Source organism: Syngnathoides biaculeatus, chromosome 6, assembly GCF_019802595.1.
Source record: "Syngnathoides biaculeatus isolate LvHL_M chromosome 6, ASM1980259v1, whole genome shotgun sequence".
Classification (NCBI taxonomy): domain Eukaryota; kingdom Metazoa; phylum Chordata; class Actinopteri; order Syngnathiformes; family Syngnathidae; genus Syngnathoides; species Syngnathoides biaculeatus.
Genome location: NC_084645.1, coordinates 11,538,582 through 11,556,569, shown reverse-complemented (window position 1 = coordinate 11,556,569; position 17,988 = coordinate 11,538,582). Strand labels below are relative to the sequence as shown.

General features: G+C 41.0%; 1 protein-coding gene across 6 annotated transcripts in view; it reads left to right on the top strand.

Moving 5' to 3' along the window:
- The window catches only part of ppfibp1b (PPFIA binding protein 1b), a 35,438-nt gene that overhangs the window by 12,994 nt on the left and 4,456 nt on the right, over positions 1-17,988 (top strand). For 3 of the 6 annotated variants that reach the window (XM_061822412.1, XM_061822411.1, XM_061822407.1), the window contains 17 exons: positions 253-345; positions 5,016-5,133; positions 5,307-5,339; positions 6,653-6,714; positions 6,803-6,887; positions 7,698-7,828; positions 9,721-9,818; positions 10,232-10,292; positions 10,822-10,996; positions 11,275-11,307; positions 11,802-11,943; positions 12,077-12,208; positions 12,311-12,461; positions 15,887-15,998; positions 16,076-16,164; positions 17,579-17,701; positions 17,789-17,914. In XM_061822412.1, coding sequence (XP_061678396.1) covers positions 253-345; positions 5,016-5,133; positions 5,307-5,339; positions 6,653-6,714; positions 6,803-6,887; positions 7,698-7,828; positions 9,721-9,818; positions 10,232-10,292; positions 10,822-10,996; positions 11,275-11,307; positions 11,802-11,943; positions 12,077-12,208; positions 12,311-12,461; positions 15,887-15,998; positions 16,076-16,164; positions 17,579-17,701; positions 17,789-17,914 — 1,764 coding nt within the window. The remainder of the gene's footprint in view (positions 1-252; positions 346-5,015; positions 5,134-5,306; positions 5,340-6,652; positions 6,715-6,802; positions 6,888-7,697; positions 7,829-9,720; positions 9,819-10,231; positions 10,293-10,821; positions 10,997-11,274; positions 11,308-11,801; positions 11,944-12,076; positions 12,209-12,310; positions 12,462-15,886; positions 15,999-16,075; positions 16,165-17,578; positions 17,702-17,788; positions 17,915-17,988) is intronic. The other 3 variants (XM_061822410.1, XM_061822408.1, XM_061822413.1) reach the window with 3 other exon arrangements.

Genomic DNA, 17,988 nt, shown 5'->3' with positions numbered 1-17,988 from the left:
GCATCCTCCAATCTCATCTGCACAACTATAGTTGCTTCACTGAGTTATAAATCACATTTTAAAACTGACTATAAGCAGTCCCAAACGCAACAGGGTGTATTGTTGCATTGAACTTGCTAACTGTGATTTAAGACTCTTGGACCTTAATTACAATTGTTCTAGGAGATTAACATCCATCTGGAAAATATTTCTTTATTCTCATATAAATATACTCTGTGATCCTTGTAGGAATTATGTTGTTTTCTCTTTCAGGATTTAATTGTGGAGATTAATGAACTGCGGTATAGATTGACAGAGCTGGAGAGTGAAAAACAACAATATGAAAAGAAGCTTAAAACAACAAAGGTGAGTTATTAACTTCAACCTTCGATAAAGTTTTTGAAAAGCAGCCATTCCTGACTACCAAATTACTTTTCATAATTTGCTCTCAATTCTCCATCTTTTCTCTCTCCTCTACTTTCAATGTCGAAATATAGCCCCATTAAAGACATGTTTATGTCTGACTCTCATAATCCACTGTTTCAAGTTACAACAATTAATTACTTTACTTTAATTACTTTTCTTTTATGTTCCAGAAAGAACCATAAATATCAATTTGCACTAACGTTCCAAATAGTAATTCCACCTGTATGCTGGCTTTGTGTTAGGAATATTATATGTTCTGATCTGAAATAGAAGGCTTAATATTTAACCTCTTAAATTTCTGTATGGCTAAAATTGAGGTGTACCAAATACAAAAGTAGAAACCACTGCTTGTACTTAGCCAGTGGATGTTTTCGACCAGGAAACCACATTTATTTTCTATAGTTATTCATGCAATTACAAATTAAAATGGGTACAGCATATTATTTGTGGCTAGGTGTTCCAACACACTTCCTTCTTTTCCTCTTTACATTCAAATGCTAAATTTGCAACTCTAAACCCATTTCTTTTGTAGCCCAATTGGCTAGAATATGCCTCAATTGGAAGGGCATCTGGCGTAAAAACTTTGCTAAACAAATATGAGCATTCATCTGAGATGTCACGCTGTGGCGACAACCTAACGGGACAAGCCGAAAGAAACTTGCTTGGTTTAGGACAATACTAAATAAAGTATTATAAGACCAGATTGAATTGATAGATCTATAAAATTCCAGCAACGTTTGGATATATACATAATGCTTTATGAATAATACCCATCCCCAATATGGACAGGGTGTGGGACTTCTCGTAGACGAACATATGGCGCTGCAGCTACAAGAGCGTCTTCTCAGAAGGCTTTCTGTCCATTCATGCAGAAAAATATTCATGAAGCCACTGATGTTGGGCAAGAGGGGCCATGATACTTTTTGTTCAACCCAAAGGCATTTGCTGGGCTTGAAGTCAGGCCTCTGAAGTTCTTCTGCATCAAACGTAATAATTTTTTGGGGGCACAGTTGTGCTTGGGCTTTCCCAAATTGTTCCTACAAGACTGGAGAAATAGAATTGTCCAAATGTCTTGGTAAGATGAAGCATTGATTATTAAGGGAAACTAAGGGATTTAGTTCATCTCAAAGTGTATGTCCCAACAGTGCTTCTGTCTGTATCGTGTATCTCTTTTGCTTTTACAGTTTTGTACATTTTCTCTCATTGTCTTGGTTTTTCCTCCCTATTGCTAGTCTTTAATGGCCAAGCTTTCTAGCCAGAAAATCAAAATGGGCCAGATGCAGTATGAGAAACAGAGGAAGGAGTACAAACTGCAGGCTCTGAAGGTTGGCGTTTCTCAGGATCACTGTTGTGTCTGCTGTATGATTATCGGTTTGGCCTCTCCCTTCCTTCGACTCCTCCTTTTTTTCTGCTTAGGATAACGGAAACTTCCATTTGTCCTGCAGACCTCTTTTAAGCTTTATTTTAACACTTTTGACCAAATGTACAAAGTATTACTAGAAATGAAGATTCCAAGCACAAACCTTGAATTAAGCGGTCCCTAATTGCAGTTTGTGCCTCAAAAACTCAGTGAAAAGCAAAACTCTTATCAGTTTTCCCATGGGTATGGGTCGTGGAGATTGAAGCAGCCAGGGGTACAGTGCTGTGAAAAAGTATTAGCCCCCTCCCTGTTTTTTTCATTTTATTTTTTTTTGCATTTCTTTCTCACACACAGGTTTCAAATCATCAAACTAATTTTAACAATACTCAGAGACTACACAAGGAAATACCAAATTCAGTTTTCAAATAAAAATTCCATTTATTAAAGCACAAAAAAATCAACCTTTCAGACCCTCTGTGGAAAAAGTAATTGCCCTTGAACCTAATAATGGGTTGTGCCACCCCTGGCAAGCAAAAAATGAAATCAAGTGTTTGTGATAATTGGGGGAATTTCATTCCAACTTTCAACTCTGCCATATTGTGGGGTTTCTAGCATCGGTCCGTCGGGAAGTCGAGTCTCGGATTCAGGAGAAGTAATGTGGTCTTCGTCCTGGCCGTGGAACAGTGGACCAGCTCTACACCCTCGGCAGGATCCTCGAGGGTGCATGGGAGTTCGCCCAACCAGTCTACATGTGTTTTGTGGACTTGGAGAAGGCATTTGACCGTGTCCCTCGGGAGACCTGTGGGGGGTTCTTTTGGAGTATGAGGTACCGAACCCCCTAATACAAACTGTTTGGTCCCTGTACGACCGCTGTCAGGGTTTGGTTCGCATTGCCGAGAATTAGACGGACTCGTTTCCGGTGAGAGTTGGACTATGCCAAGGCTACTCTTTGTCACCGATTTTGTTCATAACTTTTATGGACAGAATTTCTAGGCGTAGCCGAGGCGTAGAGGATGTCCGGTTTGGTGGCCTCAGTGTCGCATCTCTGCACTTTGCTGATGATATGGTTTTGTTGGCTTCATCAAGCTGTGATCTCCAGTTCTCATTGGAGCGATTCACAGCTGAATGTGAAGCGGCTGGGATGAGAATCAGCACCTCCAAATCCGAGAGTATGGTCCTCAGTCGGAAAAGGGTGACGTGCCCTCTCCAGCTCGCGGATGAGATTCTGCCCCAAGTGGACGAGTTCGAGTATCTTGGGGTCTTGTTCACGAGTCGGAGATTGACAGACAGATTGGTGCAGCGTCTGCAGTGATGCGAACTTTGTGTCGGTCTGTTGTGGTAAAATGGGAGCTAAGTCAAAAGGCGAAGCTCTCAATTTACCAGTGGATCTATGTTCCTACCCTCACCTATGGGCATTGGCTGTGAGTCCTGACTGAAAGAACAAGATCCCGGATAGAAGCAGCCAAAATTGGTTACCTCCGCAGGGTGTCCGGGCTCTCCATTAGAGATAGGGTGAGCTCGGTCATCCGGGAGGGGCTCAGTGTCGAGCCGCTACTCCTCCGCATTGAGAGGAGCCAGATGAAGTGGCTGGGGCATCTGATTCGGATGTCTCCTGGACGCCTCCCTGGTGAGTTGTTCCGGGCATGTCCCACCGGAAAGAGGCCCCGAGGATGACCCAGGACCCGCTGGAGAGACTATGTCTCTCAGCTGGCTTGGGAACGCTTCGGGATCCCTCCGGAAGAGCTGGAAGAAGTGGCTGGGGAAAGGGAAGTCTGGGTATCCCTGCTGAAGCTACTTCCCCCGTGACCCGACCTAAGAAGGTGGTGGATCATGGATGGCTTGATTTTTAAACCTTTATGTGTGGTCGATGTGCAAAAAACATAAATTGGGAAATTTAGCGCAAATCAGTAAGATTTATGTCAGTCTACCTTACTAACAACGTTAGCTCTATGGAGCATCTCTGTTAACAATGAATATTGTCAAATATGTGCCTCCTTTATTACAAAGGTGACAAGTATTGTATAACACGAACCATTTCAACTTTACATTCAGGTTGCTCAGTGGTACTCTGGTATATATGGCCAATCTGATGATCTGTAAATTACAAAACTAAACTGAGTCAAATGAGTGAAAAACATGGGTCCTTCTGTCTCTTTGATTTGTCTCTGCAGTAAAACAAGAATTCACAGTTTTGCTTTTCCTTGTGTTTTTTGAGTAACTTTTTTAGATGAATGGCTTTTTTTTTATGCACACTGTGAATTTAGGAAATAAAAACTGTTACTCCATTAAGTGAAAGGTTTTATTTTCTCTCATTTTCATAATTGCTTTTTTATCAAGTGAAAAATGTAAAATTTCCAAATACTCCATTGTTCGATGATGAAATGATTGGTAGGCCACTCAAGTACTAAAAAATTCATGCTGCAGCCCTACATTCAACTCCCGTTATATTGTCATATTTTTATTGTTTAATAAAAACCCTTGCTTCAGGTCCCTTGTGTGATTAACCTGCAAATATATCTTCTCAAATGTTGAAATGATTAGGAAAAACTGCTCCTCAAAGTAGAGCCTTGAGACAGCAGTTGAAGAAAGTATAACCTCCCTTGCTTTAATTTCTTTACACAGAATCTTCCTATAAATGTTTGTTTACAATGTTTGTTGTATTGTTCTTCTCTGTTTTTCTGAGTCCACTCAATGCTTACCCCTCACCCCACACACATTAGAGCTATGGTGACTCTCTTTTTCTTATTTGCAACTCCTTGATACTCGCGCTTCTGTTTACATTTGTTGAGAAGTCGAGGACATCGTCACAGGAACGAGGAGGGAGAAATGTTTGAAGTTTGAGGTTTTTACCTCAATGCCACAAATCTAGCTGGTTTATTTTCATATGTCACTAACAAGGAACTCAGACTTTTGCAGAGGATACTGTACCTTCATGTTTCTGTGTTATGGTGCCTCCGCGGAGCCTCCTCCATCCTCGTTCATAACGGCACCTTTTTAAAAAAAACTGAAATCCTTAATAATATGGTGGTGTAAAAATATCTAGAGGGTCGCAGTCGAAGCATCGAGGAGCAAGGGGATTTGCAAATAAGATTGAGACACACCAGGTGTGTCATCAGGTGTGGCCTGCTTGCCTATTCACCACATCAGCATCTGTGAAAGCTTTTGAGTTATGCTTTGTCATGTGATGGTTGTCTCATATCTTCGTGTCTTTGAGAAGAGAATGTCATCACGCGTTTCCTGCATTTGACAGGAGGAGCTCGTCATATTGAGAAAGCAGCTGGAGGGGAAAGATGGAGAGATGGGCACACAGAAAGATGAGACGGGCTTCAAAGCTATGGCCTCAAGCAGTGCAGAGCCAGCAGAGAGAGGTGGGCACCATTGTTTAGTCTGGATGTGACCATGCACGATGCTAACCTGACAGTGATTACGAGGTCATTGAATCACCATACGATTGGGGTCCTTTTCTAATAGAAGTGGTGACCACTGACTATAGATTGTTTTTGTTTTCCCCATTTGTCTTCCTCTTTATTCTCTCATCCAGATGAAACTCTTAGAAAGAGGCTGAAAGAAAAACGTAAGAGGGTTTATGCTTCTGTTCATCACTGCACCCTTCTCTACCTCTGCATGAACGAGCATGAGAGCCATGTGAACTCTGCTTGTCCATTCATGTATTTGCCCATTAGAGCGCTAATGTATGCCCTGAGAACATCCCAACTGTTAAACGATGTTTTTATGCTGCTTCTAAGGATCTAAACTGAACCAAACCAACATCGTCACCAAAGCCATAACTTTGTGTTTTTAACATGTAAGCTGAACAGCAACAAGGCCTGTTTGCTCTGTGTTTTTTGACAGCAATGAGGAATGAAATGTGTTCGTAACCGTTCAGGCTGTTCACTCATCCTTTTGCCTCAACCTCTGTAGCCCTGAAGACCCCCCTACTCTCCTTTAAATCTTCTGAACACTTCTTGCTCACATCAGTGACCACTGTGTGTCCTGCTAACCAATGTTTTCATCATATTCAGTGGTGTGTGACATTGTTTGAATGTGTTCAAATTTGTGCCCTTCCTCTCACTGATCTTTCATATAGTCATAAAACTGTAAATTCGAGTGATGATAATTGGAACTGATCTGCTGATTGACCTTTGTTTCAATTTTGTCTTACGCGAAACATTTTTATAAAATGCTTACTCATACAGAATATGGATGTCCAAGTGCGTCCCAAAAATATTTTCAAAAGTTTAAAAGAGGGGTGAAAAATATGTAAGTGTAATTCATATACGAGAATAGTATAAACTCGAAGAACATCTACAAATTTAGGTTGATAAATTCAGTTAAACATCTGATTAAAATGCGGTCATAAACATATCTGACACTGTGAACAATGTTAAATGTTAGGAAAATATAGGTAGTACCCACTGTACGCACAAAACAATATTTAACCCTTTTACTTAACCAAAGCATGAAATTCACTCATCATCAGATACACCCATCAGTGAGATTATTTTGTGCCCTTTTGCAAACTTCCACAGCTAGATTTAAATTGAAGGTTGAAATGTAACTCACCGATGAAGAGGATTTTGCTTGTACAATTTTTCTCCTGAGCCCAGTTAAGACACTTTTCTGTCAGTGTTGATTCCACAAATTCCCCTTGCACTCAACCTTCCACAGAGCCTGGAACAGTACTCTGGAACAGGCATATCTTTCAGCCATGACCGTCTGGTGTCTGGAGTAAAATAAATTTATTATTTTTGTTTTCAATCTAATGAATACAAAATTACTGGTGAGGTCCGTATTCCTGTAGGGTTATCCTCGGTGTCTTCCTCCTGATTGCCCATTCAGAAAATGCTAACTGTTAAGTGGGAAATAATCACTCTTGTTACTTACTAGATGTGGAAGTACAGCGAATGAAGAAAGCAGTTGAATCGTTGATGGTGGCCAATGAACAGAAGGTATAATTGCTTTCCTTTGCCCTTAAAGATCATATACCTGTATACACTTTAGTCTTTGCTTTAGGCAAACACATTCTGTTGTTTGCAGGACCATAAGATTGAGGAACTGAAGCAATCACTGATGAGATACAAGAAAGTTCAGGACATGGTGATGTCAGTACAAGGAAAAAAAGGTTAGTTATAACTAATTACATGTCTTTATAAAAAAAAAAAAAGATCTGTAAAAGAAATCCTTACATTCATATTACCGTAATTTCCATCCTACAGAGTGCACCGGATTATAAACCTCACCCAGTACATTTGTAAAGGAAATACAATTTGGTACATACATAAGCCGACCTGTGCAAAAGCCGCAAGTGCCCACATTCAAACATGAGATATTTATAAAGCAAGGAAGTACACAGAAAGACTTTTCAATTTTAATACGTTGACTTATCTTAACATGGCAACAACATGGTAGCATGATCAGGGCCGGTTAAAAAAAAAAAAAAAACAGAACGGTAAAAATCAATGAGACGCTGCAGTAACACATTAGCAACACGCTAGCACAGCGCTAACGCTAGCGCAACACTAACAGGGCCGGTAAAAAAAAAAAAAATATATATATATATATATATATATATATATATATATATATACAGGTAAAAGTCACTTCCTCAGCACATATATTCCAGTAGTGTCACTCTTACCTTTTCCAGTCGTGTGCACCCTTGCGGCCGTTAGAAAAATGCACAAATTAGCCGCATCACCGCACAAGCCGCAGGGTTGAAAGCATGTGGAAAAAAGTCGCGGATTGTTGGGCGGAAATTACGTTAATTGAACCTTTGTGCCAACAAAAGATACAACCTTGATTTTTTTTTTTTTTTTTTTTTTTTTAATTATTATTATTATTATATTTTTTTTAATTGTGATTTATTTGTATCAAAGCACATTATTCTTTGTCACATGGTCTTCTCAATGAACCTGTTGTCATTGTTTTACAGAGAATCCTAATGATGATGAGCATATTGAGTCTCCTACTGATTTTTCCACTTCCTGCTTGTCGTCAAACCAAGTGTCTGGAGACAAAAATGTCCTTTCAGATGCTGAAGCGCAAAGGAAGAATGCAGATGAGGTTTGTGCAGAGCAGTGTGATTAAAAAATATACCTGCGTGTGTGTGTGTGTGGTGTGTGTGTGTGTGGTGTGTGTGTGTGTGTGTGTTGTGTGTGTGTGTGTGTGTGTGTGTGTGTGTGTGTATATATATATATATATATACATACACACACACACACACACGCACACCATAGAGTGAAGTAAGAACCACAGAAAATGTGGATGGTTAAGGCAGTCGTGGACGGTCAAGCTGGGAGGATGGCACCAGCAGGTACCACAAACAACGTCCAAATCCTCCAACCAGAAGAGTCCAATTCTGGAAACAGCTCAGATCGTGTGCAGAACCCCTCAAGCTCCCAGCCTTCTGGTTAGAGAACCCGAGCTTGAAAATACCACCTGGGTGGTCTAGAATTTTTTTTTTTTTTAATACCTACGGTAAATTATTCATCTATCCATTTTCTTAGCCGCTTACCCTCACGAGGGTTACGGGAGTGCTGGAGTCAATCCCAGCTGTCAACAGGCAGGAGTCAGGATACACCCTGAGCTGGATGCCAACCAATCACAGGGCACTTAGAGACAGACAATAGTCGCACTCACAATCACACCAAGGGGCAATTTAGAGTGTCCAATTAATGTTGCATGTTTCTGGAATGTGGGAGGAAACCGGTGTGCCCAGAGAAAACCCACCCAGGCACAGGGAGAACATCCAAACTCCACACAGGTGGGGCTAGGATCGAACCCCTTGACCTCAGAACTGTAAGGCCAACACTTTACAGCTGATCCACCGAACCGCCACCTACAGTAAATTAGGGCTGTCAATATAATTTTCTTGCCTGTACATACAGTGTGCCATTGACCATTCGCAACCCCACATATTTGTAGATTTTGCTTTTTTTTTTTTTTTAATGTACCATATTTTCACAGAGTTCTTAAATTTTCCTCACTAGACGAGGTGCCACATTATACATGGCGCCTTACAATGTTGTGCTACTTATGTGAACACTGAGTTCCAACATTTGCAAATGTTATGTTACTTGTCCAATAAAGTACACTAAAACACACTGGTTACACTGTTAACATGCATGCCAGCATGTGTTTTAGCGTGTATGTAAGCTACCATATGATGGTGCTCACGAGTTAATGAGGACTAATTGCATTTCACATCTGTAAGCAAAAGCTTATGTTGCCCCACACACTGGGTGTGTAGGCAAGTTTTATTTTTTGTTTTTTTTTAACAATATTCAATCAACATTTGGGAACTGAGGACACCTAATTGTTGGAGCTTTGTGGGTGGCATTCTTTCCCAATTTTCCTCGATATACTGTTTCAGCTGTTCAACAGTCAGAGGTCTCCGTGGTTGTATTTTTACGCTTCGTAATGTGACACACATTTTTAATGGGAAACAGGTCAGTACTGCAGGCACCCCACTCTAGTACCTGCACTCATTTACTACAAAGCCACACTGTTGTAACACATTTTTCAAATTTTTTTTGTCACTTATCTGCAATGTATTTTTAATTGAATCATTATTTTTTTTTCACTATATGTAAGCACAATATTGATGGTCAAACTGGGCTTATTAGTCTATTTTAATGTTGGTGATGGTACTTGGAGAGCCAAGTATTTTTCAGGTTGGTATTAAGTTTAAAATGTTTGAGAAGCACTGCATTAAATTTTCTTGCACCAAAATGTCAGTAAGTGCAAGTATGAGTGAACTTCATTCTCATGAGTCCACAATAGGTATTAAGACACTGCCACACACTCTTGACATATTTAAAATTAGCATTGACATCCCATTATTTATTTTTGTGTCCATTTTATGCTGGAGGCCTCTCAAGTAAATTGGCAAAGGCAGTGTGTTTATGGTTGTGTATGCGTGTCTTCAGATTATTTTCTTTTCTTTTTCTGTGCAGCTGGAGATCCTCACTGTGCTGCGTGAGGATGTTTCACCCACGTCCAGTTCTTCTGATCCTGAGCAAGTAATAGAGTCTGCAGCTACAGATATAGATGGGTAAAAGATTAAATTATCCCACGCAAAGATGAAGTTTAGTGCAGGGTTCGAGTTATTTTATGCGCGAGGGTAAGGATGCCCAGCCCTTACAAAAGACACTTTTTTTGTCCTTAAAGATAGTAGATTTACTTTTAAGTCTGACTGGGTCTTTTATTGATTGTCAAAATTATTATTTTAAGCATTGCATTTTCTCATGTATAATTTGTGTTAATGAGACACTAAATACTTACTGTATTTTATTGTACTTACTGTATTATATTCACTGCATTCATGTGTGTGACCGTGCCAGAATTTGTTCACAAAGCTCGCAGTTTTCAGTTTAAAGCAGTTTTCACAAAGTTAGAACTCATACGTCGCTTGTAGTGCGCCACTGCTGCTCTTATCTACATATCCTGATCTGATTGTCATTACAGCAATCAACATACAAGCAAGTCTGTCATCCATGAACTTGTAGAAAGGAGCAAAAATGAAAAGGTAACGTGTAGTTCAGTGGAAAAAAAAAAAAGTATCAGCTTTACAGTGGGTTCTCGATTTCCTATCGCCCCAACATATGTCATTGAAATATTCCAAATGGTGTGCATTGGACTTGTTTGCACAGTGATGTAGCAATTCGGAAAAAGCAACGCTGTTTTCCAACGTAGGTAGTTTTTTAATTTTTATTTATTTCTGTATTACTTATGGCCTTAAAGTATTATTCATGCAATTATTTACCGTAAGTTGACTTATCTACTGTTTTAGTACATTTCTGACTCACGTGCTTAATTTGGGTGAGAAGGGCCATTGTTGTCACGAAATTCCATAGTAAACCAAGGAGAACCCTTTTATCTACCAACTTTTTGGGAAACGGTAATTGTATTTCCCCTCTGTTTGCTTTATTGTGTGCATTATGTCTGAACCCATTCACTTGTAGCATAATAATTATTATTTTAACAAATTCTGCTGTTGCTGATCAGTTTGTGTGGGCATGATATACACTGAGTTCTGTGTTTGTGTGGTGTCCAAGAATACGTGTGAGGACATCATTCAAGTGGCTGAGAAGCCACCAAGGAGTTCTCCTGCAGTCACACTCATGAGCACAGAGGACGACAGCTTTGGTTCCAAAAAGGCCCGCTCATCTTTCGGGAAGGGCTTCTTCAAGCTGCGTGGCGGCAAGAAAAACGGAAGCTCCCAGAATCTTGGTAAGCTCAAAGCAGAGCAAGGTAGCAATTTGACTGAAAGTGTAGTTGTTTCTTCTACTGTGGACCATTTTTAGAGCACTAAGACACACCCATAGGATATAATACAAACTGGCTGCCACCTGGGGTTTCTCATTTCATTGTTCAAGTCTGTTTGTGATGTGTGTCCCCTGTATGTGTGATCTCGAGTGTTACTCTCCAATTTGGGTTTTTCAATCATAAATTGTGTCTGTCTTGTTTTTCTTTCTGTTGGGTTTTGTGTGTGTGTGTAACACATGAAGACCGCAGCCGCAGTGCAAGCGCGCCTATGCTAGGTACAGTATAGCCCACTGGTCATTGCAGCTAGGATGGAAGACTCAACTTGATGACTTTATTGTTTGGTTTTTTTTCCAATTCATCGCTCAACTGAAGTTTTCGCAACTGCAGTGTCCTAGTGGCAAAACTCTTCCTTGTTCTAGTCACAGGTTGTCTGTGAAACATAACCATTGTGTTATGTACTTATTTGCCTGCGTGCCTGCATGCTTTTCTTTTCTTTCCATCCAACCTCCACCCCATACACAAATGTGTATCCACCCAAAATGATCATGGATGTATGATCCTCCTACATTTCTTTTTCTTCTCAACTGAGTTTTTTTTTCTTTAAAGTTTTAGTCTGCATGAATTATTTGGCATGCAAAGTCTTGCTTTCGAAAGCCATGTCTCAGAAGTCATTTTGTGTCCGCCTGGCTGCATTTCTGGCCGCACAGAGGAGATGCGCATTTGGATCCTCATCATGCCGATGATGTTCTGTGTCCATTTTTCTATACAGCTGAGACTGAACGCCAAGGCACCGATCACCTAGATCTGGCTGGGCTGCCTCAGAGGTCGGCAAACAGCGACAGCACTCACACACTCCCCACCACCCCAGAGGGCAAGAAGAAGTCTAAAGGAATTAAGAAACTGTTTGGCAAGTGAGTGGATGATGATGATGATGATGATATTAATAAACCTTGTCTCAACCCAAGGAGTTTAATAGCACTTAAAACATTCATGTCCAAGATTCAGACTGACATGTTTAAAAGGCAAATGATCCGTTTGTTTTAGGCTTAAGAGAAGCCAGTCCACAACATTTAACCTTGATGATAACTTGCCAGTTGGAGATTTTAAGAGGGGGGGGGTGCGTGCCACAGCTGGACCCAGACTAGGTTGGTCTCGGGATTTCCAGCGAGTCAACAAGTAAGGATTCAATTCAGTAATCGCCTACACGATGGGTATTTTAAAGCCTCTCAACACATACTTCTCTCAGCTCACTATTAAGGGACTTTGCGTGTTTCCTAGTGACGTGGACGCTCCCTTCGCACGCTGGTCAAAGGAGCAAGTGTGTGACTGGCTGCAAGAGCAAGGTCTTGGTCTTTACGTGAACATGGCACGTGTGTGGATCTCTTCTGGACAGACGTTGCTTCAGGCCTCCCAACAGGACCTGGAGAGGGTGAGACGGAGTGGAACACGGGTTGATTTCAGCAAATGAAAAGCGAATTGAAAATGTTAGACACACCCATGTGATATTTTACACACGATATTTTAAAACCATGACCAAATTGAAAATGATTGTTGTACACACACTGCTTGCTCTACAATGGTACCGGCATGCAATAGAGAAAGGTTTGACTTGGGGTAAGAATGCATAGTCACACAGCAAGAGAAGTCAAGTATTTTTAGGGCTGTATTTACTTTTTTCCCTTCTGATTGTTTTATATTTGTTCATAAATCTGTTTTCCTAGAAATATTTTCTGTAATTATGACTTTACCACCCCATTAGCATAAGTTAGTGATAAACCGCGGCATGTTCTGATTTTTACCCAATTTGGGGTTGCATTGCAGCCGCAGGTATGGAACAGCATTACATTTCGAGGACCTGTTAGGTGGAACCTTACAAAATAATTTATGCAATCCACATTTCTCAAAGTCCAGTGAGTTGGCTCAAATTTGGGTTTAATACTGTGAATTCAGTTGGAAAATCTCTGTCACTGTTCAAATTGGTATTGTCAAGAACTCAGCATTATTATCACTTCATGATATTCAGCACGGTCTCTAAATGAACTAAGTGGCGGTGGTATCATAAAATTAAGTACTTTACATACACAAAAGCTTGTCAACTTCAGTCAGGCAATAATTAATGGGGCATATTGTATGTCATCGGTACTGGGAAAATTACTTTGGAAATATATTTGGTTACAAGTGTCCCTGATTGTGTTGATAAGTTGTGACTATTTCAGTTACTTTGTCAAAATAATTTACATTAATCTTACACTTAGATTTCTTTTGTTAATTTGGAATGAAGGCATCAACAGGACCCTTGTGTGTTTCCTCTAATAAAAACAAAATTTATAGGTGATAAATAGATTTTGGAATTAACCACATTTTAATTCTTTCCACAAATATAAAAGTGATAACAAAACTGAAATGAAATATTTGGTGCATTATGTTTCCAGCGTGTGGAAAACGTGATACCATGTTGTCTTAAAAAAATGTGCACGATTTAGACAGTAGCAATTCATATGACAACCCGGATAGTGTCATTGATGCCATTAAAGCCCAAGTGTCATCCCTATAAACATTCTAAAATATATATTGTAATGAAAACTACATATAACATTATTCACTTCAATGTCCATACGAAAAAATAAATGTGAGCAGAGAGTGCGTCATCCATGCGCAAAGTTGCAGAAGTGTCATTCTACGATATCCAAGTGGTTGTTATATTGACTGCATCCTCCGTCCGTGACGTCACCCTTACATTCGCCATTGAAAACACGCGGTCCACCATAAATATGGAAGACGAGCACGTCCCTTCTGACACAGAAGCTCTTTTTGAAAAGGACAACACCACACAACCGAGTGAAGTTACAGGGGCAATATTACACGATTGTTTCGAGCCCTCGGGGCAATATTACACTATTGTTTTGAGCCATATTCAGATGATATGCGATCATGGCCAAACCGCATCACCGTCCGATCCACTTCCATCGTCGCTCATCGCTGCGGGCTGGTGTGGCTTATGACGGAGCCGAGCCGTACTGCTTTAGGGGGGTGTTCATAGACGCCACAGTACAATAAACAACACAGTCAGCCGGGGTGCTTTACTGTGCGCACGCGGCTGAGTGACACATTCTCAGCTGGGTTCTTAAGAGCCGCCCCCGTCCGCAAAGCCCGACATGCAGCCTTCGCAGAAGCCGTGACTGGCCAACGCGGCGCCTCAGCCGGTGTGGCTGATTTTCAGCGCCGTGGTGGCATATAATGGAGCAAAGCCGTGCTGCTTTTAGAGGGATGTTCATAGCCGCTGCAGTACTCGATGAACACTGTCGAGCTGGGGTGCATTATTGCACGCACGCGGCTGAGTGGGGGATTCTTGGCTGGGTTCTTCAGATTAGCTGCCGTCCGCGCAGCAGCCCGACGGCATCCGATGCGCACATCGACATTTTTCGTACGCGGATCTTTTGTTACGTTATGAGAGACTGATTACATGGTCCGCCCCAAACTATTTTTTTTATTTCAGTAGCTGTATAGACACCTATCTGTTATTTGGAACCCATGAAGCTCTCGTCCTCTGCACCCGTGTAATCCATTTTTCACAACGAACTGGGTTTCTTGCAAACTTATGAAGGGTAAATCCATTCTCAATAGTGTTCAAGCAATGTCCAGCAATGCAATGAGCCGGAATTTTGGTTAACATGAAGGAACAACAAGCTACCTTCCCGGAGGTAAAACTAATGGAAACAAACAAGTCCACTTAGGGGCGCTGCTGTCCTTTACGTCACTTCCTGCTTCTCGAAAACAAATCCCTCGAGAGGATTTTCATGGCGGGAGTTACAAAAAGCTATAGACATCAAAATCATGCTTTGTGGTGAAAAAATGCATGGGCCCATATTGGCTGATGTTTTTTCATTAATAACATACTAAAAATCATCCATTTCATGACACTTGACCTTTAATGTTCCATTTTGAAGATGAAACTGTTCAAGAGCCAATGTTCTTTTACTTGTTCAAAAGTTCAACAATACATTATGAGTCCTACCTGATGCAACCTTTTCAAAATTTCGGATAAATTAGTAGATTCCACCACAGGTTGAGCTTCAAGTTCATATTTTGAAAAACCGTGCCATGTTTGAGGCTTCGGCAAAGCACAAGACCAGAGGATAGCCAATCACAAATGTCAGCTTGGATGAAGTTGATACATCCAAGCTTTTGCTCTGATTTTCAAATGTACCGCTTACTACAATTTTAATCATTGGAATTTCTTAAAACTACTGCAGTGTAACTACACGTTCTCCCATTAATGTAACAGATTACAATTACATGCATTTTGGAATTACATTATGGAATGTTGTTACATTTAATTTGTCACTCCCCCAAGACTGATTGTCTGAAAGGAAAGTAGAGGCCACAGTAACTCACCTGTACTGGACAGACTTGTGCTTTGAAACTGGACAGTCCTAATGAGGCCAAAATGTAAAAAAATAGCAACTTGGTGGTAGAATTCTGGTCTGCTTGCTGACTGTCAAAGTTCCACGGCCCCAATTCAAAAGGTGCAGCACTGTTTGCGCTTATTTCCCTTTCACACCGAGATCTCTCCTTTATATGCCTGTCTGTATATGATTTCATTCTGTGTATGGTTTGCAACACAAAATATACAGCAGTGTGTACTAAAGTTGCCGTTGAGGGATTCTAACCAAAATAATACATAAGTTTTTTTTTTAATTTTTTTCACACACTGATGGCACGACACTAGTAGCAAAAGGGGAGGGATTCATTTCCATGGACAGGAGACCTGGTTAGGGGTGAATTGCCACATTCGTGTTGAAAGGGGATGACGCTAAACGTATCAGCAATTCTTTTCTTACTGTTGTTATTCAGGAGCTTGGCATCAAACATCCGCTGCACCGGAAGAAGGTGCAGCTAGCTCTGCAAGCTCTTGGCTCAGAGGAAGAGGATAACAAGGGAAAGCTGGACTACAACTGGGTGACCAGTAAGTACCAGCTGTCCACTCAAGTATGCTTGGAAAATCCTAAATTCACACAATTGCTATTTTGCTCATCCTCACAGGGTGGCTGGATGACATCGGGCTCCCACAGTATAAGACCCAGTTTGATGAGGGACGTGTAGACGGCCGCATGTTGCATTACATGACAGTGGTGAGTGTTTTTAACAGTGGGCACTGCTATTAGTACTCACTACTTGCATACGTCACCACTTTTCATATTAGAAATAAATCATTAAGTCAAATATTATGTTACACTTATGCTCAATTATGACTGTACACGCAGGTACATAATGTGGATGCCTTTTAATTACAGTAAAACCTCGTTCATCGTAGGTGACCATCGACCAATTACCACATAAATATTTTTAAACATAATTTGACCTCTCCTTGACACTTTAAACATTGGACTTTATTAAAGCACTTGTTAAAGTATTCCTTAGCGCCCATTCCCATCCACAATGTCGAGAAACGAGACTACATTTTTTAGGAAATGAAGACTCTGTGCCAGTTCTCAGACAAAGCGTGCTTGCTTCAAGCTCCTAATTTGTCAGTCCCACTCTGTTTACTGTAAAACAAAAGAGCATTAGAAAACATTTGATATTTTAACACCAATATGTTCAACCAAGGGCGGCATGGTGGACAAGCTGGAAAGCATTAGCGTCACAGTTCTGAGATCCCGGGTTCAATCCCAGACCCGCCTGTGTGGAGTTTTCATGTTCTCCCCGTGCCTGTGTGGGTTTCCTCCGGGCACTCCCACATCCCAAAAACATGCAACATTCATTGGACACTCTACATTGCCCCTAGGTGTGATTGTGAGTGTGACTGTTTTCTGTCTCTAAGTGTCCTGCGATTGGCTGGAAACCAGCTCAAGGTGTACCCCGCCTCCTGCCTGTTGACAGCTGGGATAGGCTCCAGCGCTCCCCGCAACCCTCGTGAGGATAAGCGGCTAAGAAAATGGATGGATGGATGTTCAACCAAACCGTAGAATTTTGCCAAACCAAAAGTCCACTAGCTTACAGTAATTTGAAAAACCATAGATAGCCTAACAAACATAAGAATACTGCAGACTATAAACCTTCAAAGAACTACTATTTCCACACTCACAGAGCAGTAACACATACAAGCAGCATACAACAATACTCATGGGCATATATTCTCTCACTTGGTGTTGGGCGCTACAGTATTATTTGGGGACCTTCTGTGCCTCTTCCTTTTTGCTGTTAATTATACTGCATCTCTTCCAGTAGACCTCACTGCTGCCCGGCATGTTGTTGCACAATGTGCTTCGACACTGAACAATAATACTGAAGACTTGTCTATAGTCTACATTAAAAAAAATAATAATAATAATAATGTGAAAATATCCAATATAGTGGGGAGCCCACATTTTTATACATATTGTTGAATAATATAGTTCTGAAGTGTAATTGTTATATTAACGTATTTTACACTGTATATGTAGACCACGTCAGTTGAATTCTGCTCTCTGCTTGGTACCTTTCAGCTTGGCTTTATTTCTCTCGTATTATGAGAATGATTTCATTTCTGTGTCATTGTTCCATCAGGATGACCTGCTTTCCATGAAGGTGGGGAGCGTCCTCCACCACCTCAGCATCAAGAGAGCCATCCAAGTGCTGCGACTCAACAACTATGAGCCCAACTGCTTGCGACGCAGACCCTCTGATGAGGTTCTTGTCCAGCAGACATTACTGCTTCCTAATACCACCTTTGTACATGTTTGTTCTGAGTTAGTCATCCTCTTCTTCTATCAACAGAACAATATTTCCCCTGCTGAGATTTCCCAGTGGACCAACCACAGGGTCATGGAGTGGCTGCGCTCTGCAGATCTTGCTGAATATGCTCCCAACCTGAGAGGTAGCGGTGTGCACGGAGGCTTGATGGTGAGACGGCGCGCCGCCCTAGGAAATAAGAATATAGCTTGTGGATGTACGGCAGTTTCTTTTAAAACCGCTTG